This window comes from Drosophila mojavensis, unplaced genomic scaffold, assembly GCF_018153725.1.
Source record: "Drosophila mojavensis isolate 15081-1352.22 unplaced genomic scaffold, ASM1815372v1 contig_136, whole genome shotgun sequence".
Classification (NCBI taxonomy): domain Eukaryota; kingdom Metazoa; phylum Arthropoda; class Insecta; order Diptera; family Drosophilidae; genus Drosophila; species Drosophila mojavensis.
In genome coordinates, this window is record NW_025318667.1 from 22,668,492 (window position 1) to 22,695,576 (window position 27,085).

The 27,085-nt window shown below is 38.8% G+C and overlaps 4 protein-coding genes across 23 annotated transcripts in view; 3 read left to right on the forward strand and 1 right to left on the reverse strand.

Annotated features, from left to right (window-relative positions):
• Positions 1–5,970, forward strand: part of LOC6584501 (solute carrier family 41 member 2) — a 35,275-nt gene extending 29,305 nt beyond the window's left edge. For all 4 annotated transcript variants that reach the window (XM_015161556.3, XM_015161557.3, XM_032732134.2 and 1 more), the window contains 7 exons: positions 428–783; positions 2,381–2,705; positions 2,773–2,919; positions 2,990–3,137; positions 3,895–4,100; positions 4,184–4,332; positions 4,402–5,970. In XM_015161556.3, the coding sequence (XP_015017042.1) occupies positions 428–783; positions 2,381–2,705; positions 2,773–2,919; positions 2,990–3,137; positions 3,895–4,100; positions 4,184–4,332; positions 4,402–4,605 (1,535 nt within the window). In that variant the 3' untranslated portion in view covers positions 4,606–5,970. The remainder of the gene's footprint in view (positions 1–427; positions 784–2,380; positions 2,706–2,772; positions 2,920–2,989; positions 3,138–3,894; positions 4,101–4,183; positions 4,333–4,401) is intronic.
• A 168-nt stretch (positions 5,971–6,138) lies between these two features.
• On the forward strand, positions 6,139–8,514 carry LOC6584502 (kinetochore protein NDC80 homolog). The gene is made up of 2 exons (XM_002010121.4): positions 6,139–6,347; positions 6,422–8,514. Exons 1-2 carry the CDS (start codon positions 6,268–6,270, stop codon positions 8,397–8,399), a joined length of 2,058 nt encoding a protein of 685 aa, XP_002010157.2. The 5' UTR covers positions 6,139–6,267; the 3' UTR covers positions 8,400–8,514.
• A 97-nt stretch (positions 8,515–8,611) lies between these two features.
• Positions 8,612–12,016, reverse strand: LOC6584503 (late secretory pathway protein AVL9 homolog). Its single transcript, XM_002010122.4, has 5 exons — positions 11,905–12,016; positions 10,634–11,829; positions 10,171–10,572; positions 9,924–10,098; positions 8,612–9,856 (listed from the first exon to the last, which is right to left on the reverse strand). The coding sequence occupies exons 2-5, from the start codon at positions 11,694–11,696 to the stop codon at positions 9,277–9,279; spliced, it is 2,220 nt and encodes a 739-aa protein (XP_002010158.1). The 5' UTR covers positions 11,697–11,829; positions 11,905–12,016; the 3' UTR covers positions 8,612–9,276.
• A 5,078-nt stretch (positions 12,017–17,094) lies between these two features.
• LOC6584504 (troponin T, skeletal muscle) lies at positions 17,095–27,085 on the forward strand. Of its 17 annotated transcripts, none has more exons than XM_032732080.1 (10): positions 17,095–17,202; positions 20,462–20,509; positions 21,303–21,351; positions 23,598–23,621; positions 24,361–24,733; positions 25,223–25,441; positions 25,514–25,606; positions 25,681–25,761; positions 26,537–26,615; positions 26,841–27,085. In XM_032732080.1, exons 2-10 carry the CDS (start codon positions 20,497–20,499, stop codon positions 27,083–27,085), a joined length of 1,176 nt encoding a protein of 391 aa, XP_032587971.1. In that variant the 5' UTR covers positions 17,095–17,202; positions 20,462–20,496. The 17 variants fall into 17 exon arrangements, with proteins under 17 accessions (XP_032587971.1, XP_015017049.1, XP_032587969.1 ...); XM_015161563.2 differs by having other exon boundaries at positions 24,361–24,730; XM_032732078.1 differs by lacking the exon at positions 26,537–26,615 and adding an exon at positions 25,908–25,986 and having other exon boundaries at positions 21,303–21,347.

Genomic DNA, 27,085 nt, shown 5'->3' on the forward strand with positions numbered 1-27,085 from the left:
ACGAACGATTTGTAATTTATTAACACAACCAAACTGAAAACCCCCCCAAAAAAAAAAGCCAGCAACAATAATTGTTCTAAACCCGTTTAAGCCAGCAGACAAAAAAATATGAGCAACAACTACAAAAACCACAACAACAACAGCAATGACAACAAACACACTCTCTTTTGATATAGAGTTAGGGCATAGAGAATAGTGCTGAGCATACATATCTTTTATTGTAATGGTAATTAATGGTCTTGCTAATTGCAACGCTCTTGACTATAGTTGCATGCCACCCACACACCCACACACCCGCACACACACACGAACACACATACACACAGTGAAATTGTAGCTGTATGCCCGTACTAACTGCATCTCTACTCTCTTTCCCTATCTCTGTTTCTTTCCACCAACTGTCAATTGTCATCCACGCACTGCACAGACCCCGACAATGAGAAGTTGTCCGGCCTTCCACATTCAACAACTGGTTCACTAAGCTCAATCATCACGACGTCCATAGCATCCTCCGAACCGGATCCAGGTGCGGCGGGCGGCGGCGGCAGCGGCGGTGGAGCTGGAGGTGGCGGCGGCGGCGGCGGAGGCATTGGCTCTGCTGTCCTAGCCGCAGACGCATCCAGCATTGCCGGCATCAATGGCAGCTCCGAGGAGAAGTTGGCCCTCAATCGGCCCGGCATCAAGCAAGAGAAATGGACAACCATACTGCTGCAGGTTTCCATACCGTTCTTCCTGGCCGGCATCGGCACCATCGGAGCGGGCATTGTACTGGGACGCGTCGAGGTAAGCTCTATATAAAAAAAAAAAAAAAAAAAAAACCAAAATGTTAATTGATCCATTAAATTTTTAATGAAATTGTACGGCACGGAGTGTTACGGTCACTCCACATGGGCATTTTCGACCAATTCTCTTTTTCGGTTCGTTGATTCGCTCTCTCTGTCTGCCTCGATCTCTGTCTCTGTCTAGCAGTCAGCTTGATAAATCTCATAAATTGCCCCATTGGCATTGCGCAAGTGGCAAGATGTCGTTAGATAAAAGAGGTGCGCACAATTAAAATGACACGCAAATTAAATTGTAAATTCTAATGACAGACTGCTCTCTCGGTCTCTCCGTGCGTCCGTCCTTCCGTCCCGTCTGGCGACTCATTAAAATTACAGATAACACAGCAATGCAATGCAAAGCCAAACGTCAAAATGAGCTATTTTTGTGATCACTGAGAAACTTTGTCAAATAGCACTCGAAAGCAGCTGTTCTAACTGAACATCAATTCCATTTGCCGTAAATGCCAACTAAAACAAAAAAAAAAGGAGGAAAAATCCAAAACAAAATAACAATTTAACATTTAGTTGCATTCAATTAATTTTCCTACATTAAATGTTGTCTTTAATTGCCGTCGACTTCTTCTGTTTCTGCTCGTTTTTTTGTTTTTGTTTTAGTCTGTTCGAGCGACTCTATAGAAAGTTGTTTAGAACAAATGATTGTTGATTGCAGTCAGAAGCGAAGACGATTAAGTCAATTCATTTTAATTATCTATACGATCGAGCAATCGATGATGCTGATTATGTGCGATTGTCTTCGTTATGTGTCTATAGCTATCTAGAAAGTTTAACGTTTTACACTCATTCATTAAGTGAAACTGGGCATATTGGTTTTATGCAATTTTCATCTTGCTATCCAACCATCTGTCATGTGACCGTAGTCAGTGGCTTGTCTCAATTTTAGACTAAATAAAAGAAAATTATATAAATAAATAAATATGATAATATATTAGACATAAAGAGCTCTTCAGTTTTTGTACAAGCCCAATAAATTGAGGAGCATCTGTGAGTCGATCCCTTCATAAACTACAGCACTGTTACTGGGCACTATCTTGACAGTCCAGCTATAAAAAGTCAGCACATATTGTACGTCATAATATAAATTGTTCGATTTAAATTTAGCAATGGATGGCTTAAAAGCGTCAAAACTTTTGGACAGGCCAATAAATATTTATTTATCCGCTAATTCGTCTGAAAATTCTGGTAATAATTTAAGGCTGCTCCAGTTACGTGCGGCGGCTGCCTGTTATAGCCAAATCGAAAGCCAAATGATAAAAGACGAATCATCGAACCATAGTCACAAACCGAATCTGAGTCCGAGTCCGAAACCGAAACCGAAACCGAACACAAAACCAAATCAAGTCAATTAATAGTCAATATATATTATAGATAGCCCAGGCCAGCCCAGCCTTGTTCGAAATGACGTCATTAAAACTCACAAAGATTGCAATCGCGATTTATGATCCGCCATAAATCGCTACCAGAGCAATATTTATACACTTTATACTTATTTATATAGCAATATTAACTAATTTTTACGATCGTGCTCTTTGGGATCACAGAAATGGTATGTCTTCAAGAACGTCAGCGAGCTGTTTATCTTGGTGCCGGCGCTGCTTGGCCTGAAGGGCAATCTGGACATGTGCCTCGCCTCGCGTCTCTCCACGCAGGTGAATCTGGGCAACATGACGGCCCGGGCGGACTGGGTGCGCCTTATTGTGGGGAACATAGCGCTCGTGCAGGTCCAGGCAACAGTCGCCTCCTTTCTGGTGGCCATGTTTGCGACCAGTGTGGGCGCGGCGATGACGGGCAACTTCTACTTTGAGAATGTGATGCTGCTGACCGCCTCGGCCATGTTTACGGCCACCTCATCGTGCTTTGTGCTGGGTAAGTTGTGGCTAAGTATCAGATGCATATATCTATATATACTATATATGAACTATATTCATTGCAGACTTTGTGCTTGTCGCTGTGATTCTGTTCTCCCAAAAGTATCATCTGAATCCGGACAATCTGGCTACGCCGCTGGCCGCCTCCATCGGCGATGTTGTCTCCATCAGTCTGCTGTCGTTCATTGCCTCGCTGCTCTATGAGAATATAAGTGAGTGTTCCATTCACCTTTCCGCCCCACCATCCACATCCACTCAACACGACTATCGACGTCTTTGCAGAGACCCATCTCTGGATCACTTTCATTGTGGTTACCTGTTACCTGGTGCTGCTGCCCATGTGGGTTGTCATCGTGCTGAAGAACGAGTACACGCGGCCGGTGCTAAAGAGCGGTTGGGTTCCAGTGCTCTCAGCGCTCTGCATCAGCGGGTAAGATCGAACTTTCAATCCAAAAATTCCAAGTTTCCCATAATAGTTCAAGTAGCTGGCGCCTGAATGGGAACGTGATAAGCACAAATTGTGTTTCTATTGCAAGACAATGTTTTTAATGTTTACCCTTTTTTTTTTTTTTTTGTGTTTTTTTTTTGCCAATTCATGTTGGGCTCAGGCGGCATTAGGTGTGCTAAATTTGGCAACGTTATTTGATTGATCGATTTTTGTTTTTATTATTTGTTTCGATTATTTATTTAAGGCTGCGAGGCAGGGGCAACAAATAGCCAGCTTACCCACTGCTGGTTTCTATGGTGGCTCGTTGTCCTTGACTCGCACTGTGGGGGTCAATGCGGCACAGTTATTGGCTCGACTTGATATATTTATAGACTGCATGGATATTAATATAGTGCTTAGCATTAACAATAATTTAATGAGTTTTAATAGGTTTAATGGCTATTGTGATACTTGAGGCTAAGTAGAGTCGGCGAGAGTTGTGAGAGAATTTGGCTTTGTCAGCAAGCAGATATTAGGTGGATCTGACATAAATATGAATTCTAATAATAGCCTCAGACATCTCTACAAGACGTCTTTGAATATGGCTTTTGTCTCCACTCATATATCTTCTTTTGTCACTTGAGGCCAAATTGGGCTTAACTGGGTTAGCAAGATGAATAGATGATATATATACCATATCTAACATAGAGACGACCTCTTCAATATCTCTGTATAACTTTTGTCTCTTTTTCTCATGCAGACTCGGCGGTCTCGTGCTGGATGCTGCTGTGGAGGTGTTCAATGGATTTGTGGTCTTTCAGCCAATTATTAATGGTATTGGCGGCAATCTGGTGTCCGTGCAGGCTAGCAAAATATCAACGATGTTGCATCAAAGTTCAATTATTGGCATAATACCACCGCACACGAAAATTGTCGAATGGCCCTGGCGAGCGCTGTTCAAGGGCGGTAAGTTTGATCTCTAATTGATAGTTGTACATTTCATTAAGGCTAAACTTTCTTCTTCATCTTCGCCTTTCTCGTCCCGGCAGTGCCCTATGCCAAAACGGCTCGCATTCTCATTGCCATGTCCATACCTGGCAATATATTGTTCATCTTTGCGGCCGATTATATAAACATGAGCGCGACAACTGTGACGTGGGTGTTTGTGCTCTCCTATCTGGTTGCCAGTTTGCTTCAGGTAAGCTGCGAATCGGTCGAGTCATCTACAAGAGTTGACACTGAGTTCACATCATTCCTTAACGAATAGGTAATGTTGCTGTTGTATATTGCGCACATCATTGTGCATGCGATGTGGAAGTGGAAGATCGATCCGGATAACTCGGCTATTCCCTATCTGACGGCGCTGGGCGATCTGTTGGGTAGCAGTTTGTTGGCTGTGGCTTGGCTCTTTACGATGTCTGTGAACAAACAATACGGCTCCAATTTGGATACACTGAATGCGCCCAACTAGCGGCACACACACACACACACACATACACACCCAACAAAACACAACACACACCACCCAACGCACACACAAAAGTAAAAGCCTATATAATTTAGCTGTGGGGGCGTAGCATCGTTTTCGATTAGCTCGCCCAGTTTCTTAGTTAGCACGCAATAAGATAATGCAAATTCAAAACGATACGAAATTGCAGCAACATAATACAAAGAACTGTAATGTACCTAAATTTTAACATAGAAACTGAAACCGTATATATGTACATGTGTGTATGTATGTATACACAAAAATAGACACCAAATCCACACACACACATATGAAAAACGAAAAAAGAAAATGTAAGCACATCACACGACTACATCAGAGAAAAAGAGAAAGAAAAAAAAACAAAACAAATAGACAAACCCCTATGAAAATATTAAAAAAAAAAATATTTCGAATGTTTAAACTGTGGATGAGTCCCTTCATTAAATTTTTTGTTGTTTTTGTTTTTCGTTTTCTTTTTTTTTTGTGTAGCTTTCACATGGCTTTTGCTTGCGTTCCTTTGCTCTACCAAGATATTATGTACCGAGTATATTGTAAATTTTTTGAAGATGTGTCCAGTGCTTGGCTTGGTTAGGCATTGGACACGATGCTGCGTAATATTTTTTAAGGCTTTTAGGACAATATTATACATATACAAATAAGCTCCTCCCAGACTCCCAGTGTAGTTAAAGTGCATACAATGTGTAAAACTTGAAACCAAACAATATAGAATAGAATTTTCACAATTGTTGTTTGTGTTCGGATGGTGCGCAAAGTTTCTTTAAGCATCTAAAAAAACTATATTTAAACAAAATGTACACTAAAATAGTCTTAACAAATATGGCCTACTTAATTTTTATATATTACAATTTATAGTATTAGCGCAGATTTGATTTTGCAAATCTGGCTTTATGTTTTAAACATTTTTTTTTTGCCCCCTAATATAAGCAACGATTTTTTTTTTTTGCTGTGCGCACCTCTTAATAGCAACGATAAACCATATTTATTATTTCCCCTGTTGAAAAGAATAAATGTAAAAAGTTTTTTTTTTTTTTTTTTTTTTATATATAAAATAATTTAAGTTGAGCATATTTGTGTGTTTATATGTATTCAACAATGTAAACTTATAATGTATCTAATTATTATATTGTTTGTGCGTTATATGAAGCGAACAGGGAAAGATGAGACGTTCTGCAAGGAAATGTGATCGATATTTAATTATAATATAATAATAATAATTAAAAATTAATGTAATTCATAAAAATAGCATGATTATTGTGTAACAAATGAAACAATAATTACAATTATTTAATATGTTGGAATAAACGAAAGAAGTTCATAAACATAAAATTGTTACTTTTGTAATTTATATTTTTAAAAAGGAAAACAATTTAAAAAATTTTAAAAGCGCGCCCAGAGGAAGAATATCGATATTTTGTACAGCGTTCTTTTTGTATCGGCACTGCAGCCCTGTAGATCAACGCAATCGAAGACATGATATCGATGTTTCGATAACGCGCAGCTCTGTGGAAGCTATTTTCGCGTCATTTCAACTAACGCGCTAAACTGTTGGAAGCCAGTTTGTTAACAGTTTTGCAAGTTTTTATTTTATCAATTGCGTATGCGATTTAACATTGGTATTATAGAATGTATCGCCCACGACGTACCTCAGAGTTTCACGATGACGGCCGGGATGATGGTGGCGTCGTTAACAAACGCCAAACAAGGCAAGTCCAAGGTGGAATAATGTGAAGTGAATTTAAGTAGTTATTTTTCCCGTTTCTTCTGTTGCTGCCCTTAGGTCGTTGTTGCGAAATACGACATCATCCTCCATTAGTAAGCCAAACCACAGAGATTGGCAGCCGCAGTCTCGGCTTACCCAGTATAACCAGGATCGCGAACGTGGCACGCCCCTCCGCACGGGTCCGCCGCCCACAATGAAACGGAGCCTGGCCAATGGGAATGCGGTGACGCCGATGCGGCACCGGCAGGCTTCGTCGTCAGAGCGGCCGGTTGTATTTCACACGGACAAAAAGTGGGTGCAGGAGCAGGCGCAGATGATAGCCGAATATCTGGATGAGATGGTGCAAACTTATGCACTGTCAAATTTTCCAAGCGATTTCTTTAGCCGAGGTGCCGCGACATTGCGTCAAATGACAATGAAACAGTTTGTGGGCATTGTGAACTTCCTTTTGCACTTCATTTGGCCGAATCGCACCACCGTGGGCAGCAATCACGTTGAGGATATAACAAACGCATTGCACAAGCTTAACTATCCATATCAGGTGAATAAGTCCTGGCTAATGACACCCACCACACAGCACTCGTTTGGCCATGTCATTGTCATGCTTGACTTCCTTAAGGACTTCGCGCCGTCGTCGCAAAAGCAACAGGCATTTGGCCAATATGAGGAGTTTCCCTTCATGGAGACCAGCGAGCAGGCCAGCTATGTGCAGAACACACAGGATTCGATGGCTCTGTCTAACACACAATTGGGCAGCGTGATACTCAATGAAGAGACCACTCAGCTGCTATTTACGAAATCCGCCGAGTGCTTCGCTGTGTGGGACAAGCAGAAGGTGGACGAGTATGCGGTGCTGAAACGCAACATCAGCGATCAAATTGTGAAAAGCATTTGTGACTTGCCCGACACTGCGACTCTGGACGCGGACATTGTGCGACAGCAGAGCGAGCTACAGCAGCTGGAGGAGCAGCTCCAAAAACCCCGCAGCGGTAACAACGAACATCTGGAGCAGCTAACAGCCCAGCATCAGCAATTGGAGCATAAGCTGCATACAATGCAAGCCAATACGCAGGAGTATCGCGAGAAGATCGAACGGCTTAAAGCAACCGCTGCCCAGAATGTGGACACCATGAAAGCACTGCGCAAGCAGCGACAGCAACTGCACCGGGAATTGGGTCAGCAGAAGTGCAGCGCTGAACAGTTTCAGGCCAAGAAGGGTGTGCTCGGTGATCTGGAGACCAAGGAAAAGTTCTACAATCGGCAACTGCGCGAGTTCACTGAGCGCGGCTACGATCAGCAGGTGCGATTCTCGCGTGCCAAGAAACAGCTGCTGGACAAGGTGGAGAAGTTCAATACGCATGCGCAGAACATTGGCCTCGACTCGGACATATGCAGTGCCAGCGAGAAGGATAAGTTGGATTTGGTGTTGTCGCTGCCGCTGCAGCTCGGTGACATCCAGGCGCGCAACCGTCGCCTCACCAAGCTGAGCACAATGCTCGAGCAGCGTGGGGAGCAGCACAAGGAGCGCCTGCGGTGCCTGGAGCAGTACATCACCGAGCTGACGAAGCAAATCAGAAATATCGATGGGGTCAACAAACAATTGAATACCCAGATTCAGTCATATGAGCAGCAAATGGAGCAACTGCATCACAGCCATCAGGAGAAGGAGGTCATGTGGACGCAGCATCAACATCAGCATGAAGAGCGCAAGCGTGAGCTCAACGCAAAGCTCGAGCAACTGCAGCTGGAGCAGCACGACCTAACCCAGCAGTTGGATAACATGCGCAAAGAGAACGAAGCCCTCCTCAGCAATGCCGAGCAGCGACACGCCGAGATCATAAGCGAGCGCGAAGAATTCTGCAGGCAGTACAAACAGCAGCTGGACGATGGCGAAGAACACCTCAAGAAGATTGATGCGATAATTGCGCAGAACGACATCAGAATAGCCAGCATCGAAAAGCAACTGCAAGACAGCAAACTGACACCGTTTGAAGACGTGCTGGACAAGGTGTTCAAAAATCTGATAAATAATTAATTTATATGCCTATATATAAGTTTTTTGATTGTATAATATTATTAATGAATTTTTTGATTATTGATGTAAAATTTTTATAAATAAATAAAATCAGTGGTACATAGAAATCTCAGAATTCATGCATGAAATCAGTAATAAATAAATAATAATTGACAAATAGTAATAGCAAAAAATATATGAATATATTGATGATAGTTATGGTATGACACATGTAGGAATTTTTCATAATTTATTCAATTCAATAACTTTTTAATTCGCATGAGAAAACGTACAAATGAAGTAATTACATATCGAGTATATTTATTATTGATAGATGAATGTTTAAATTCTTGTTTAGATTAATTTCAAGTCAAGAGGCTTGTCTCAACGGCTATCATTTGATTTACAGTACACGCAGGTACATTTATTTATAGTTGTGCTGATTGCAATGTCGACTGCGAAATACTCTACAAAGTGTATGAATATGAAAGAGATAGAGATAGAGATAAGGTGAGGAGCTACATTCGCTTGCTTTGGATTCTCGCCTAGTTATTGCCATGCATATTCATCATTTGGATTACATTGTTTTAAATTGCACTTGGTACGGTTTAGGTTTAGGTTTAGCTTTACATTGTACTGTGTTACATTTATATATATAATATATATATATATATACGAGCTCGTCGTCGTCTTTTGTGTGTGGGTGTAAGGGTGGGGCTTACATACATACATGTGAATAGACATACATACATAATATAACATAATTTTTGGCCAATTTGAGGAATGGGAATCGGAAAGAACGCACTGAATCAATATCATCTTGTAATAAATAAGTATAGCTTAGGTAAATTTATACAGAGGTGTGTGTGTGAGTCGCTTATGCCGATGATGGCTCAACTCAAACAATAAAGACATCACCATTATTGTGGTCGACAGTGGATGATGCTATGTTCGAGAGAGCTAGGTCACTGCCACACCCAGATCGCAGTGATTGAGATTGAGTTTGCGCCTGGGCAGGCATTGCTGTCGTCGCTGGCTCCCCTTGGCTGACCTTGTCCAGCAGTTCGGCCTCTCTGCCAATTTCGACAATGCCCTGGGACTTTTGCGGCGATTCCTGTGCCTCCTCCAGACTATCCTCGCTTAGCTGGCTGGCCATGTGTATGCTCACGCCAGCCACGTCTAGCTCCGCCTCGTCCTTGTGGTTTTGGAATGTAACTGAGATCTCCTGCGGCTGTTGCGACGGTCCAGCGGCGCCATCGATGCTGTCTTCCATACTGAGACTGTGATTTTGATTGCTGTCGCTGCCAGCGCCAGAGCCGGAGGCTATGCCGCCCGTGCTATTAGCCGGCGCAGTCGTAATGGAGGACCACCAGCTGGAGAGGGCCCCCTTGGCCTGCGAGATGGCACCGCCCACAGCTCGGCTCGTGTTGTTAACAGCCTGATTAATCTTACGTCCACTTTCGCTATTCTGCATGGTTCTGCGCAAGTAAGAATCAAGATTATATTCCTAAATTCGCTTCTTTAAATATTTCGGTTATCGCTTACTGCGCCAGCTTCAGCTTCATGTCCGCCACGGATAGCGTGCCCGAAAATGGATGGCCAGCGGGCAGCGCTTCGAAAAATTCGGGATCGGGTCGCACATCGTACCACTCTTGGTAGCATTGTGTGCGCTTGAAGGCGCTCATGAAGTGCGGATTAAAGTGGTCATTGTCCTTGATATCTACGGCAAACATGAAGGATTAGCCAATGTAATTTAACATTTATTTTTACATAATCTGTTATTGATGCTCACCAGGTGCCACCGTGGCGCGTAGCAGTGCCAGTATGTAGCCCTGGAACTGTTCACGTATCCAATACTCGCTGCCTTCGGCATCCTCTTTGGGCGTTTGTACATGCTTCAGTATGTAGTCCATGAAGCGCAGGTCCTCTGTGCTGAGCACCAGCTGCCGCCGCAGCTCCGGATCATGGACATCCAAATTAGCGGCTTCGATGTCGACGAGCACATCGGCCAGCTGGCGCTTCTGCTGAAACAGCACATTGGAGGTGCCAATAATATAGGAGAGCACCATGGGATCGCTGAGCAGGTCCATGTACGGTAGCGACAAGTAGGGCAGGCAGAGGTTGCCGCTGGCAAAGATGCTGACAGGTGCACGATATTCGTCAGGATTTATGGCGCACAGCGCGGCAAGATTAGCTAACAAGAAGGAAGATCTGGATTAAGCGAGGCTTTCTAGAAACACATCGATTGCACTTACAGGCCAATGTGTCAACGCTTGCCTCGCGAGTCAATGAGCTGCTGCGTCCACTCCGTTTACTGGCTCCGCCTGCGCTGGTGCCGCTCTCCGTCGAGTCGACGCGCTGCAGCTCGTTGTGCGTCGGTGTTGTGGTCGGGCAGCTGGAGTCGTGGGACTGTGAGTTGGGAGTTGTGTGCGGCGAGGTGTTGCCGCTGCTATTGCAGCACTGAGAGCCAGCCGAGGCTGCCGACGAGACCACCGTTAGATCTTCGGCTTCTGCGACGACATCAGCTTCAATCTCAGCTTCGGCAACGGCTTCAGCCTCACGCTGGAGCGAGTCGGTAAAGTCGGGCATGGGCGAGAGTGGGCGCGAAGTGCGCACACAGGCCACCTCCTGGAATCCCTTCTCCAGCAAGCGTGGTATCAGCGAGGCCATGCCCAGTATGAGTACACACATGCCGCGCACGGGCGAACCGAAGCAGACGACACGCCTCTGCAACAGCAAGAGCTTGAAGAGCATCAGGCTCTTGTGGCGCCAGTGCAGCACAATCTCGCGCAGCGAGAGGCCCACATGGAAGTGGCGCAGCGGACGCTGCGTCTCCTCGTCCAGCAGGCAGGCATTCAGCTGTTGATATGCCTTGACCAGAAGCTCAGTGCAGCTAAAATCACCCTGGTCGAAGAAGGCGTCTGCGATGAGCGCCAGTTTGACCTCAATGTAGCCATAGATGGGCAGACGTGCCAGTATGCACACTGACTTTTGTACGGTGCTGCGGGTCACGTCTGCGGTGCGTATCTTGAGTTTCTCTACGGGAATTTGACGGTAGCACGATACACCGTAAATGCTGGCGGCTGGCTCAAATAGGCTGGGCAGATTGAAGAACACGGTGTCCTCCATGAAATTGTGCGAGCCATCTGGCAGGGCCAGCGTGGGTAAGTATTTCCAGCCGGAGGGACATTCGTTGCGGCCACTTGAGCCGGCGACAAGCGGCGGATGCGAGAACTCCACCTGACAGCCGAGCTTGTGATGGAAGCCAACAACCAAAATGTGCAGTATGGGCGGTTTGTTTTCTGGCTCGCTGGCCATCTTTACCCGTGGACTCGACGCAAACTTCGTATAATTTTTGCGACAGATGCGTCAATCAGACAGGAAGAACAACAACAACAACAAAAACGGATGCTGATGGGCGGGGGAAACGAGGATACGCCTTGCAGCGTCACTGCGAAAATATAACAGAAAACAAAAGTCACAATTATGACACTGAACTAAACAAAAAACCTCAAATTACACGTACATATGTGTCAATATGCTTGTATTTAGATATCTTATTTCGTTGTTCTTCAAAATTTGCAAATAGAACTGCAGAGATATCGACAAAAAGGTTGTGGTGGCTGGTCGATAGATTAAGACAATCGTAATTGAAGCATTGACTGCGATATCTACCTAAACAATGATTAGCCGATATTTAAGTGCCAATTATCGAATAAGCCTAATAACATTGATGACAAACCGTTACAAATGCTGAACTATATGCCGATCAGCTGACGTTATATTCGTGTCGAGATTAAATTGCACAAATGTGCAGATATGTTTACAAATGCTTAAATACACAGCGAAGCATTTTATGTCTGATATAATTAAGGCTTACTCTTATTGTAATTGTCAAACACGTCATTGTCAAACGTTTCCTACTTTTCATAATACCGTTTACTACTTTTTCATAAACTATGTTAATACTAATACTCTTTTCTAATGCCATTAATATTACTATAAGTAATATATTAGTACTGCTATAATTATATTTGCTTCTAGTATTTTCGGACTTAGCCAATGTTTTTAGTAAATGAGACGGGCAGAGCTTAGAAATAACAAGTTTCATTAAACTGTAGAGGATTATAAACAAATTATAAATTCCTAATTTTGTAACTTCTTAACGCTGACTTCTATAACATTTTTCTCCTTCTACTTGATTTCTATAATTTAATTCTCAAGCATTTTACTTGATTTTTGTTTTTGAATTTAATTTATTTTTAAAACAAACGTCGCACGTATATATTCTAATTTTGGCACCCAAGATTGTTGTTCGTTACAAAATATGTTTGCTATTCCGAAAGCCCATTCAAATCTATGAAACTGAATGGATTCGATATGAAATATCTATGAAGTGTTAATAGGTGGATATTCTATATAATAAATATAAGATAATCAGAGCTACATAGTTCAATAAGAGTTATGGACTCTTTTAATTGTATGTTTTATCTACTGTTTAAGTAATATACAGCTATCCCTATGCATATAATGAGCAAGAAAAGAAATTTAAATTTGCGAATCGTCTTTAAAATTAAGAACTCTTTGTTTACTCTGAATTCATTTATATGATTTACCACAATCCTAGCAAAATTTTTAATTCAGCAATTGATCTGTGTAGTGTTCGAAATGCGTGAAGTCATTAAATATAAAGAAGGATTTACAATATTATCTCTACTAATATTTAATAATTGAAGTGATTAATTTCGAAAATTACATATATATTATATATAGTTATGATATCCATATTTTTGCCGATATTCCTTTCTATACAGGATTCATCTCATTTGCATATTAAACTGAATGAAAAATAGATGTTTATAAACATTGAAATTTCTTGAAGAAAAAAAAGTTTAATATAACATTATAGGTATTTCAAATTCAAGCGGTTTGTCTTTGAGGTTAAAACTTTGATATGCCGATGCTTTGAAGATCAGTATAGAGCTCACGACAAATAGCCATTAGAAAAGACAATGATCTAAATATCAGCTCTGGTGAAAGTATCGATTGATAATGTATTTTGTGAGTTTTTATTATTTTATATCAGTTATATTTAATGAACGTAGCTTTCACAGCCCATTCTTTAAATAATGAAACGTTTTTTCATGGCCACGCAAATGCAAATCAAAATATTTCATCTGGTTTTGTGTGATTCAAAAGTAATTTGAAATTCATTGAATATTTGAATTGTATGTAAATGAGATATATAGTACGTATTGGAATGTTTCTGCTTAGAGTTTTGTGCATCCGTTTCGGCTTGCAGTAGAAAGCGGCGACCAAAGATAGAAATTGAAACAGTTTGTCGTAGAATCCATATAAGCTACGCACATACATATGCATATGCATGATCCGAAATGTAGATATGTAGGCATAACTGTGTAGATATATAGAGCGAAAAGAAACGAGCAAAGCCGAAAGCTAGCCGAAGCACATCTTCGCCCACACAAGAGACCCAAAAATAGCCCAAATACCCGAAAACATTGCTATTTGTTTTCCTTGATTTTTGTTGATGTTGAAGATGATGCGAATTGAAATTTAGTTGAAGGCAACTAAGATAAATATATATATAATGTATATACATATGTATATGTATATATATGCCATATACATATTATAGCTGACATACATAGTATATGAAAAACAGATTGTTGAAATATTTGACTAAGTTCAGAGTTAGAAATATTGGCAGATGGCAAATGTTCGTTTACATATTTGAAATTGATATATGCATATGGGTAAATGGGGCTTACGTCCTAGGGCATACCTAAATAGGTCAACCGAGAACTCAAACTGCAACTGTATGATATTCGATTCATTATTGATTATGCAACTCTCAGTTTAGTAGGTCAATTTAAAGCCGATGAAAGTTTTAATTCTGAATTTGTTTTAAGCCTTTTGACTGTATTGATTCTGATTTGACTGACTTTTCGTATGCAAATCCCTTTCTAAATTGTATCAAAGTCCCGTATGTCGTCTATGCATATGTATATGTATATATATATATATATATATCTATGCGACTTGCATACTATGCTACATATGTATTTATAAATCCAACATCTGGCTGTGTGTGTAGATTATACGCGTTCAGCTACAGCCACCCATACATATATATAGAAACAGTTCTATATTTAAGAAACAAGCATATACTTTTACCCAGTGCCACGAAATGCGAAACAAAACAACAAAAATAAAAGCAAAAAAAAAAAAAAAAAAAAAAAATTAAATAAAATAAAATAAAAGAACAAAAATTTGAAACAGATTCGAATAAGCGAATGATGAGAATAATTATTCACAATTATTTGATTCCAGTTATTTTAAGCTATGGAAAGTTTGTATATTTTATTTTATATATTATACATATTTATTCAATTTTTAAAAAAATTATTTATTTGAATATTATATTATATATTTAGAAAATGACATATATTTTGTATGCTAAAAATTCCATGAAAATATTTAGGATTATAGTTTCTAGTGTTTGTTTGTTTGAATAGTTTTATAATTAAATATAACACTTTTTTTGTGTAGCATTTTTTTCAAAATATGTAACTTATATATAAAAATTTTAATAGTTTCAAATTTTAAAAAATTTACAAAATAGTTTTTTTTTAATTAAAATTTTTTAGCTGCTTTTAATAAATTTAATTTTGTAAATAATTTTTGATATATTTATTTTCAAATGAATACCCTTTTATTATTTGAATTTGTTTATTTTATTTTTATTTTTATTATTATTATTACATATTTTATTCACATTTTATTTATAATATTCAAATTTTTATTTACATTATATTTTCTTTTCATAATTATCAATTGTTTTATCATTTAAATTTTAAACAATATTTATTTATTATTTTCTTATAGTCATTAATTATTATCAGTGCTCTCAAAAGAGCTTGATATTTTTATTTTAGAAGATTCAAGAACACTCATTTTCTTTATAGATCAATTAAATATGATGGATTAATTATAAGTGACCTTTGGCTGCGAGTCATATGATATATATTTGATATTTTCATAGCTGGAGTCAACAAGTTAGATCACTTTAGGTCATCTCTGCAGATGAAAATTTTCCCATTTAAATTTGGATAACATAGAGTTTTGAATACGCTTTCCGTGCTTTTGAGTCCTGAGCGGGTATTATACAGTTGGTATTTAGTGTACAATAAGAATAAGGAAAAGTATATACTAGATTTTGTTGGACGTTTCTTGTTGGCTGCGCTAGGACTTTGGGCATTCATTAATTTATGTATTTTTTTTAAGTCTAATGGAATTTCCTAAAATTAAAAACATATGTATACGAAATATATTTTATTATGTATATATACTATTTGATAAATGAATGTGTTATATTATATGCTCATTCACGATTCTTACAGTCTAAATGAGCTAAGCAGCTATACCAGCAGGGTATGCTATGCGGACAATTTAGACGAAGAATCAAAAGCAGAACAATGACGAATAGATCGAAGGTATAGATAAATAGACGGATGGACGGATGGACAGACTAACGGTCGCTGTGAACTAAGGCCGGCTGTTTGGCAGACAGCATCAACGTCAGCATATACCCTACATATACATACACATACATATGTATATTTATATATATCCGAACGAAATATCTATATTTCATGATTGTCTCAAGGAATAGGTGCTAAATAGTTAAGATATGTGGGCTTTAAGGGCAGCCCGCATAGTGCGCTCGCAAGATGTTGCAACGTTGTTTTCATTTCATTCTTGGCCACTTTTGAAATCACTTTACATATGCATAAAGTACATATATGAAAAGTCATATGTATATATACATATATATTTGGATTTGATCTAAAAGACTCTGCGCTAGTTATGCCTGAGTTTGTTTGTGTGCGTTGCCTGAATACATTTACATACATACACAATTAAATGGGTGTGAAATTTATGTTCAACGATATTTGATTCCAAAAACAACTTGAACGCCAACGCATAAATGCGCTAGATGCCAGTCTATATTCGCTATATACATGCCCGATCCGCATACACGCATATATGTGTATATATATAAGTATGTATATGTATATGGATCATAGCCAATTGGAAGTATTCGTTTTGGAAATTTCTGCTTCTCTGTGTGTATGTGTGTGTGCGATTTGTTTATTCAACAAGTTTATGTTTCAGTCGAGCTGCTAGCGACGCGACGCCTCGAACGGATGTGGGCGGGTGGGTGTTGGCAGCAGCAGCAGCTCGCAGCCCACCTGAAATTGTTACTGCTATCAGCCTGCCACACACACACACACACACTCACACTCACACTCACTCACACACACAGCCAACTGCCGCTGCACGCCCACGCTCTGCCGCCACGTCCCCGATCCATGCTATGAGCTATGCGCTCCTGCGCCTTGGCTGCCAAGCATTGCGTAGTCGCCGTCGCCGTTCGTCTCACTGTCCGTGTATTGGTGTGCGCCTCTGCACACCGCCCATCGCCACTTGTTGGCCAACCGACGTGCCGGCATATAGCGCGCCTTTTCGCACCCATTCGCTCGGCTCGACGCTGCCCAATATCTATAGGCGAGCGTGTGTAGAGACCTTTGTCGCTGCGCCGTGTGTATATAGCGAGCGCGCCGCTGTCTCTGTAGTGGTGGGAAATGCTTTTCATTTTCCGCAAGCTGAACAAAAATTCTTTAACATAACGTGTAGCATCGCTTTGGATCGTCAGTCTGTTTAGTCGAACCGCAGCATTCGCTCCTACGACGTCAGCTGCTCGGACTTTAGTTGAGAGTTCAATTTGTTTCTTTTTCCCTAAGTAAGTTGGCCAAGTGTTTGGACCAAAAGTTACAAAGAACAAAAAATCAAATACAAAATATTCACAAAGTTATCGAACAAGACAAAATGAAAGAAAACAACAATTTCTGAAAATCTCTAACTGAACTTAAACAGAAATCCTTGCGCGTTGAACTTGTAAAAAAAAATAACGCCCAAGAAAATAATAAAAAAATAAATAAGAATGCATAAAGATTGTTCTTACATAATCCTGTGTGCGCATATTTGCTGAAAACTATATATTTTTTTCCAATTTTTTTTTCCAATAATTTTTTTTTGCAAGTGAAAAGCACAGAAACAATTCACGTGTGTTAAACAATTCAATAAAAAAACTAAAAAAATTAAAAAAAAAATATATATACAAAAGAAACAACAACTAAAACTTTCAAATTGTACCAGACGAAATTTTTTTTCTGTTCTGCAATTTTTTTTCGCATTTCCTTTTTTTTTTTTTGTTCAATGCCTGACAAAGACTATAAATAATTGCCCTAGGGCGCATAACAACAACAGCAACAATAACAACGACAACGACAACTTTAACAGCAGCAGCAGCAACAACAACCAGCAACAGCCAGCAGCAACAACAGCAACAAAAGCAGCAACAACATCAAGCAGGAATACGAACAAATGCGACAGATTTTACGATTGAGAGCGCCTTGAGAGCCAAGTGTTATATGATCTCACAGAAAGAATTCAATTCTTTTTTCTTATTGGGATTTCTTCTCTCTTTTCTTTTCTTTTTTTTTTTGTTTTTTGCTAAAAATTTTTAAAAATAAGCTTCGTGCTTATGTGTGTGTGTGAGTGAGTGTGTGTGTGTGCGTGCGTATGCCTGGTAGCTCGTCTATTTACCTTGGCAAAATGGCCAACAGAGATAGATTCACACACAAACATAAACACACACACATACACACAGAGTTCGTTGCTTGTGCGCAGACGTCAATAGACGAGCATACATACACCCACACACACACGCACACATAAACGCCCACATATATATACACTTCTGATATCTGGCATGTCCAAATCGGTGCTGGAAAATATTTCTATATATAGCGTGCACAACGGACACGACAACGTAATATTCTATTTATTTTCTTCATCTCAAACTTAGCCAATTGCTGTGCTCTAGTTTCAACATCTTTTCAATATATGCGTGTGTGTGTGAAGGTAGTAGAGATGAATGCAAAAACTTGGGAGCTTACAGATCAAGCTAAAGCTGTCAAAGAATTGCAGATGAAACTGAGGTTTAGATAAGATTTTAGATTAAGGTAAGCAAATTCATTGTAACAGGTTGATAGATAGATGGATAGATATGTAGACATATGGATAGGTAATAGAATAGATGGGTCGATAGATAAGTAGAGGGATAGATGGCAACAGATAGATAGATAGATGGCTAGATGGATAGATGAATAGATGGATAGATATATAGGTAGGCAAGCCGATAGACAGTAAGACAGATAGATGGATAGGTGAATAGAAAGATGCATAGATAGATTAAATAGATAGATAGATAGATAGATAGATAGATAGATAGATAGATAGATAGATAGAAAGATAGATAGATAGATGGATAGATAGGTGTATAGATAGATAGATAGATAGATGATATATAGACAGAAAAGTAGACAGATGGATAGATAATATATAAATAGACAGATAAATATATAGATAGCTAGATGGATAGGAAGACAGATAGATAGGTGTATAGATATATATATATATATATATAGATAGATGTCAGATAGACAGTTAGATAGATGACAGATAAATAAATAGATAAATAAACAGGTAACTAGATAGATAGATAAATAGGTAAATAGATTGATAGCTGGCTGGATAGGAAGATAGATAGATAGGTAGATATTAATTAATGAGATACATGAATATATTTTTCACATATGTTTTGCATATTTTTATATATTTGGAATAGTTGCGAAATCTGAGAATTGCATTTTACAAGGTTTTTACTGCACATTAAGTATACGCACTGTTGCTTAGCTGCATAGTAAATATATGTATATGCACAAGCAGAATTACATATATATATTTCTATGCAAATATATAAGTTCTTTTTTATTCACATATATACATATATATAAAATATATATTTAAATGCATTCATGCATTCATATTTTACGACCTGATTTTGTAATTATGAAATCGTTGCAATTATGAAATCGCTGACAGGAGACACACACACATACACTTCACACATACACACCCCCACACACACCCCCATACACATCCCCACACACACCTCCATTACACACTCTGTCAAGCAGCAGATTGCATATTTTACATATTTCAGCTAAGCATTTTGACAATTGCATTTACATTTTTTGGCATTTGATTGTCAGTCAGAGTTTCGCTTGGGCGTTTCTTTTGATTTGCTACTTTTTGCCTTTGATTTAGTGCCAAGGTAAAATTCAGAACGTTTCCCGATCGAAAGTCAGCTCGTGAAAGCTCTTTGAGAGCTTCGTACCGTTTCGGCACAGAAATTCAATACGTGCGGCTATTTTTAACAGTTAGCTAAAAGCATTTCACACTCATACACATACACTCACACACACACACACACACACAGAGAAAGCGAGAGAGTGCGAGAAAGAGAGAGCAATATCTATATAGGCACATATGTACTATAGAAATATATAGACTTTGGCGAGTATATAAAATTAAATAACCAAAAATTTTGTAAGAGGCGCAGAAATTATGATCGGATATAATATTGTCGCCGGCTGTATAAAAATAAAGATGGCTGAATGTGTATGTGTGTGAGTCTTATGACAGCATAGACACATAGATATATTATATATGTGCATATATACATATATCTATGTACGTATGTATATATCTACGCATACATATGTGGATACAGACACAGATACTGGCCCGCATAAACATTTGGTGTCTAAATATAGAGCGATATCAAGGCGAAAACAACAATGACAACAACAACAACAACAGCAACAATCAGAACAGCAACAACAATAGCAGGAGGAGGCTGTTGCTATTTTAGTTTTAGCCAATGTTGTTGTTGTGGCTGCCGCTGCTGCTGTTGCCGCCACTGTTGCTGCTGCAGCATTTGACAGTTGGCAGTAAGCGACAATAACAGTGAAGTGTGAGCCAGCTAGTGACTGCGACTGTGACTGTGACTGTGACTGTGAGAGTAACGTTAACTGCGTTCAAATATGGCCTTAACTAATAATGCCCATTTATGTTTTTGCCTTCTCTTGTAGGTTTTTTCAACCCTAAACCGTAACCATGTCCGACGATGAGGAATACACGTAAGTACAGTGACCCACACAAAGCAGGCAACAGCAACAATATTAAGTATGCCGCGACTCGTATCTATTATTATACTATATGAAATCATACTTGAGTTCAGTTAAAATCAGAGTCAGCTCAGTCGTAAGTGAAAATGAATGAGATGAATGGGTATACGATGAATATCGAATTGATCGAATTGGGTGGGCCAATTGATCATAATTAACCACAATAGATCTACTTACTATGTACATATAAGTCTTTAAAGTCTTTTGTTTATCAGTCTTAATGAAATACGTCTATTAATTAACAGTTTGCACACACATACACACACACCTTTATATATAAGGTGTATTTTTTTGTCAGTCGTGTATTTCAATCACCGGGTTTTTGTCCTCTTTTTTATGGCACATGTTTGATTTGTATTCCTTTTACACACTTTCTTTTCATCACAATCCCCATTTTGGATCCCACCAATCTATCCACATGCCGGCAACTTGTGACTGTGTGACCTCATCATAATCAAAATCCTCCACGTCCAACCACCACCACCCCCCACGGCCCCCATCCAACAAAACCGTCTTAATCAATCAACTGCTAATGTTGTCGTTTCGTTGTTTCTCTCGAAATCAATAACAAACAACTTGACAACCAAATCAACAAATATCAACATCATCAACAACAACAACAACAACTACTACAACAACAACAACAACAACTATTTTGCATACACAATCCAACCAAAATGCACCTGTGATATTGTTTTTTGCACAAAACCATAAAACACACCTCGTTTAATTACGAACTCGCCAGCAGTTCCGAAGAGGAGGAGGTTGTCGAGGAGACCAGAGAGGAGACGTAAGTAGTTTTTGTGGCCAAAACTGAGCAGCTAACAACTCGATTGGTGTTTTCTCTCTGTTTTGTTTTTTTTTTTTTTTTATCAAATTATATTTTGATTTTATTTTCATAAAACAAAAAAAAAAAAAAAAAAAAAACAAAACAAAACCAAAATTTTCTATATGTGTTTTGTATTTGTATATGTCCTTTGTATTTGTATTTGTCTTTGTTATGCGAAAAAAAAAAAAAAACCAAAAAACAAAAACAAAAATCAATGTGCAAACGCCGAAATTATCCCAATGCAATTTTTTTTCTGTTTTGTGTCTTTGTCATCTAATTAATATAATTTATTTCTCATTTTTTTTATTATAATTTTGTAAATTTGTTAATTTTTTGTTTGTTTCTTATTCTTTATTCTTCTCAATGTTGTTGTATGTCTTATACCCTATAAATATCCATAAATATCCGAAATACAATCTGATCAATTCGAGCACAAATTTTGTACAAAATGTACTAACTCATCTGTCTATCTATCTGTAAACATATATCCACACACACACAAGCAATGAAATCATCTTTGTCTAGAAAACGTTAAAAAAAGCACACACACACACATTCCCACACATTTTCCCGAACCGCACCCCGAATCTGAGTAAATTCCAAATTCCAAACAACAAAATTGGCAAACGTTATGTAAAAATATATATATATATTTATCGAGCTAGCTATATGTGTATTTCCCCAGCTATACCTACCTACCCCGCCTACCACCATTTCCAGTAATCCAACCCAGTTCAAATTCAATATATCTATATATATATAGTAATCCATGCATATGTATATATATAGTTATACATAAATGTTTTCGTATATGTAATCGTAGTTCGTAACATGTCTTTCTACCTTTTACCCCGCCAAAATTTGGAAAAATGTATAAAACCATTTGAAACTTCTGAAAAATAATTTAAAAAAAAAACCAACAAAAAAATTAAAATCAAAAATAACGCAAAAGTAAATTTCGCCTATCGCTGGCCTGGCTTCTTTCTGTTCAATCAATTAAGACTTTAAGACATGGAAAATTCTAAATCACATTTGTTTTCTCTCTCCCTCTCTCTCTTTCTCTCCGTTTCTTTCTTATTACAGGAAGTAAGTAATTGCGTTACCAAAGTAATTAAATCAATATTCGCATTTGTACTCGAAACGAAACAATTGCAAGCAAATATTTTTAGTATGAAATATATATGTGTATATATATGTATGTATGTATATATATGTATGTATATATGTATATATTCACTCAATATGCAATTAGAGCAGTTCGGTGGCTGCCGCTACGATACAGATTCATCTCGGTGTTTTTAGTTCTCCTCTCAAAAAAAAAAAAAAAAAAAAAAGTAAACAATGAAACAGTTGGAAATTTCGTGTTTGCATAATATCGAAAATATCTTAAATATATACATATAGCGATGGAAATGTGTGCTGACTCGGCAAAGAATTTATATAATAGAAAATATCAAATACAAATTGGGAATGTTCTAAAAAATTCTAAAAATTTGCCTGGTCAAAATTTAATTCAATTCGTTGTTCAAATTTCATTTCCAAAAAAAAAAAAAAAAAAAACAACAAACAAACAAAAAAAAAAATTCAACCTCTTCACATTGATTTTGTACAAAGCACAAGCAAAATTCGTTTATTTTTGATCATACAAGACCAGTTCCAGATCCAGTTCCAGCTCCAGCTCCAGTTCCAGTTTCAGTTCTTTTTTGAGTTTTGAGTTTTTGAAAGTTTGTACAAAATAGCTTACAGTTCGTTGCTTGGAATTTAGTTTTAGAATTTAAGAATTTAAACAACAGAAACAACAACAACAACAACAACATCAACAAACAAACAAACAAACAACAAATACGTACTTACATTTAATTTATTGTTTTTCAATTATTTTCGTTTCGTTGCAACAAACAATAATTTTTTTCCAATCACTTTTTTTTAAACAAAAAATGTTTTTCTCTTTCTTTTCAACGACTTTTTGTTTGTAAAATACAAAAAAAAAAAAAAAAAAAAAAAAAACTATAAATATTTTTGTTATATATGAAAAAAAAACAAAACAAAAATCAAAACAAATCTCTCAACCCAACACGTGTTTTTGTGTACTTCATCGTGAATTTGTGCCAAACTATAAATGTAAAAAAAAAAAAAATACCAACCAATTTTTTGAAACACAAAACCACCAAATCTATATCAAAACCACCTCCATGTTTGCCTCACGTATAGAAAACCACCTCAGACACCAGCCGAGTAAGTTGATGCCATACGAAATGTGTACAAAAACGAAATACTATGTAAAAAAATGTCTAATCCATACTAAATTCTTAGTGATATCTTAAGCTGAGCCATTTGCTCTATAGTTTATGTAATCTTAACGAAATGTTCAAACTAAAACAACGACAGCAACTCACCAAACTCACCATAGCCGTAGTATGCATAAGAAATCCATGCCCCCCACTCCAGCCCACCCCCCCACTAGTTTTAGTTGGTGTAATTTCTGTATATAGTTAACTCATTCACACAATATGTGCAATATCTATACATAACATTATTATCTAGATAATATCTTATATATATATAATATTTTTGGCATGGTTTTGCCTTCATTTTTATCTAGTTTAGATACGATTACGATTGACGGCTATATGGCCGCCTTGTAGCTGATACTACTGACAATTTTGTGGTTCTAATGCTTTATGAGATAGTCACTAATTTGTTAACAAGTCCATCTTCTTCTTCTACTATGCACATACTCCACTTAAGCAGACATTTTCAAAATAATATTCATGAAAACCAAAAATTATATAAATTTTGACTTCAATGTAATATTAATTGTAGGCCTAAATCAATATACATATATTTACAATAGTTTAGTTACCGGCTTAGTTATTTATGCTAGCTAGTAAACGATGCGCTTTAGCATTTGATCGATTTCAATTACTAATTGTCAATTATGTTTGATGTATGTGTGCCGTGCCGCGCCGTGCAGAGGTGAGGGCGATCCAGAGTTCATCAAGCGTCAGGATCAGAAGCGCTCCGATCTCGATGAACAGCTGAAAGAATACATCAGCGAATGGCGCAAACAGAGAGCCAAGGAGGAGGATGAGCTGAAGAAACTGAAGGAGAAGCAGGCCAAGCGCAAGATCTCGCGCGCCGAGGAGGAGCAAAAGATGGCCCAGCGCAAGAAGGAGGAGGAGGAGCGTCGCGTCCGCGAGGCCGAAGAGAAGAAGCAGCGCGAAATCGAAGAGAAGCGCATGCGTCTCGAGGAGGCCGAAAAGAAGCGCCAAGCCATGTTGCAGGCCATGAAGGACAAGGACAAGAAGGGCCCCAACTTCACCATTGCCAAGAAGGAGACAGGCGTGGTAATTATATGAAATTCCATTAATACAGCTTACTGATACACCTTCCCACACCATTCTCGTATTTTGTCGTTTCTACCTTCTACACACCCTCTCTTGTATATTTCGTGTACCTTTTTTTTTTTTTTTTTTCATTGTTGTATATTTGTTGTCATATTCCGACTCGTATCCGTATCCGTTCGTTGCCATATTTAAATTATATAATCTCATCTGATGCACACCAAACCCAAACACACACACACACAATTTTGCTAATCTATCATTTGAAATCCATGTCTTTCACTCTAAACCGTACCTGTTCCACACGTACCACCGTAACCTGCAACCAAACCCCCCAATCTGTTGTTGTTGTCACAAAAAAAAAAAAAAAAAAACCAAAACAAACAAATATCCGATACATCCAAAAACAAAACTCGATACATCCACTTAAAACACACAACGAAATGTGTCAATTATAAAATGGAACAAAAATCGAAAATTGCACGCATATAGTTGGGACTGTCGTCCGCTGCCATGGAACGTAACAAGACTAAGGAACAGTTGGAGGAGGAGAAGAAGATCTCGTTGTCGTTCCGCATCAAGCCCCTCGCTATCGAAGGCTTTGGCGAGCAGAAGCTGCGTGAGAAGGCCCAGGAACTGTGGGAGCTCATCGTCAAATTGGAAACTGAGAAGTATGACTTGGAAGAAAGGCAGAAACGTCAGGATTACGATGTGAGTAGCTAAAAATCTCTTTATATATATGACTGTAGACAGTGCCTACAATAAGTTCATATATGCCCGCAGTTGAAAGAGCTGAAGGAAAGACAGAAGCAACAGCTCAGGCACAAAGCCTTGAAGAAGGGTCTCGACCCAGAAGCTTTGACTGGCAAATACCCGGTAAGTGGCATTACTTTGATATATTTCAGATCGATCAGTTATTGACTATATCACTATTCGTTCTGTTTATATAGCCCAAGATTCAAGTCGCCTCCAAATATGAGAGACGTGTGGATACCCGCTCATATGACGACAAGAAGAAGCTCTTCGAGGGTGTAAGTATTCGGTTGGCCATTGCTGAGATTTCGCGTTGGCCGTGGGTTTTCTTACGAAGAACTTCTAGTACAACCACAACAATGGGTTCTTTTTTTTTTGTACTCTTCTCTCTCTCTCTCCCACTCTGCGTAATTATCCAATATAGGGCTATAATACGGTGTATGCGGAAAACTTAGAAAAGTCATGGCAAGAGAAACAGGAAAGATTCACTCAGCGCACAAAATGTAAGAGCGCAAAAGTGCAAAATGTTGCGAACTGTTTCGCTCTCTCTCACTCTCTCTCTCTCTCTCTGTCTGTTCAATATCTCAATGTTTATATATATTTGTTTATTTTTATTTACTTATCATTATTATTAATACTTTTGTATGTCTTTGTCCTTTGTACTGTTCTGTACTATTCGTACCTGCATACATGCTGTGTTCAATGTTCTGCCAAGGGCACCGCCAAAGTGACCTGACATCGAAATCGAAATCGAATCCATTGCGTCCACAATACAATCATTAGACAGTCAATTAATCAATCAGTCAGTCAGTCAGCTAGACAGCTAGCCAGATATATAGATGGGGTTGCCAGGCACACGACACGCGGTTAACGAAATCACACTTAACGTCTGTTCTCTCTCTCTCTCTCTCTCTTTTATCTCTTTCTATGTTCTGTTCACTATATTTTGTAATTGTTGTCAACTGTACTTGTGTGTGTTCCGTACACGTTCGCCACACACGCATACTATATAAACACAAACATACGCTAAACACACACTTTGGGGCGGCACAGGGCTGGGATGAGATCAGCAAGGATGTGAACGAGAAGATCTGGAACGAGAAGAAGGAACAATACACCGGCCGTCAAAAATGTATGTACACACTGCCTCTATTGCCCAGCCCAAACAACACTTGGCACTGTACTGTAGCTGGTACTATTTAGTCTGGTATTACTGTACCGCAGGGAGCACACTCCAATCGTTTCACCAATTTTGTTCATTGTCGTGCCATGTTTTCCATGTCTCTATGTGCCCGTGTGCTTAGATACCTTAATACTGATACTGATTTCCATATTTCACCACTCTATCCCAATATAGCCAAACTGCCAAAGTGGTTCGGCGAACGACCAGGCAAGAAGGCCGGTGAGCCCGAGACACCCGAGGGTGAGGAGGACGCCAAGGCCGATGAGGACATCGTTGAGGATGAGGATGAGGTCGAGGAGGAGGTCGTCGAGGAGGAGGACGAGGAGGCCGAGGAAGATGAAGAGGAAGAGGAGGAGGAAGAGGAGGAAGAAGAAGAGGAGGAAGAAGAGGAGGAGGAAGAAGAGGAGGAAGAGGAATAA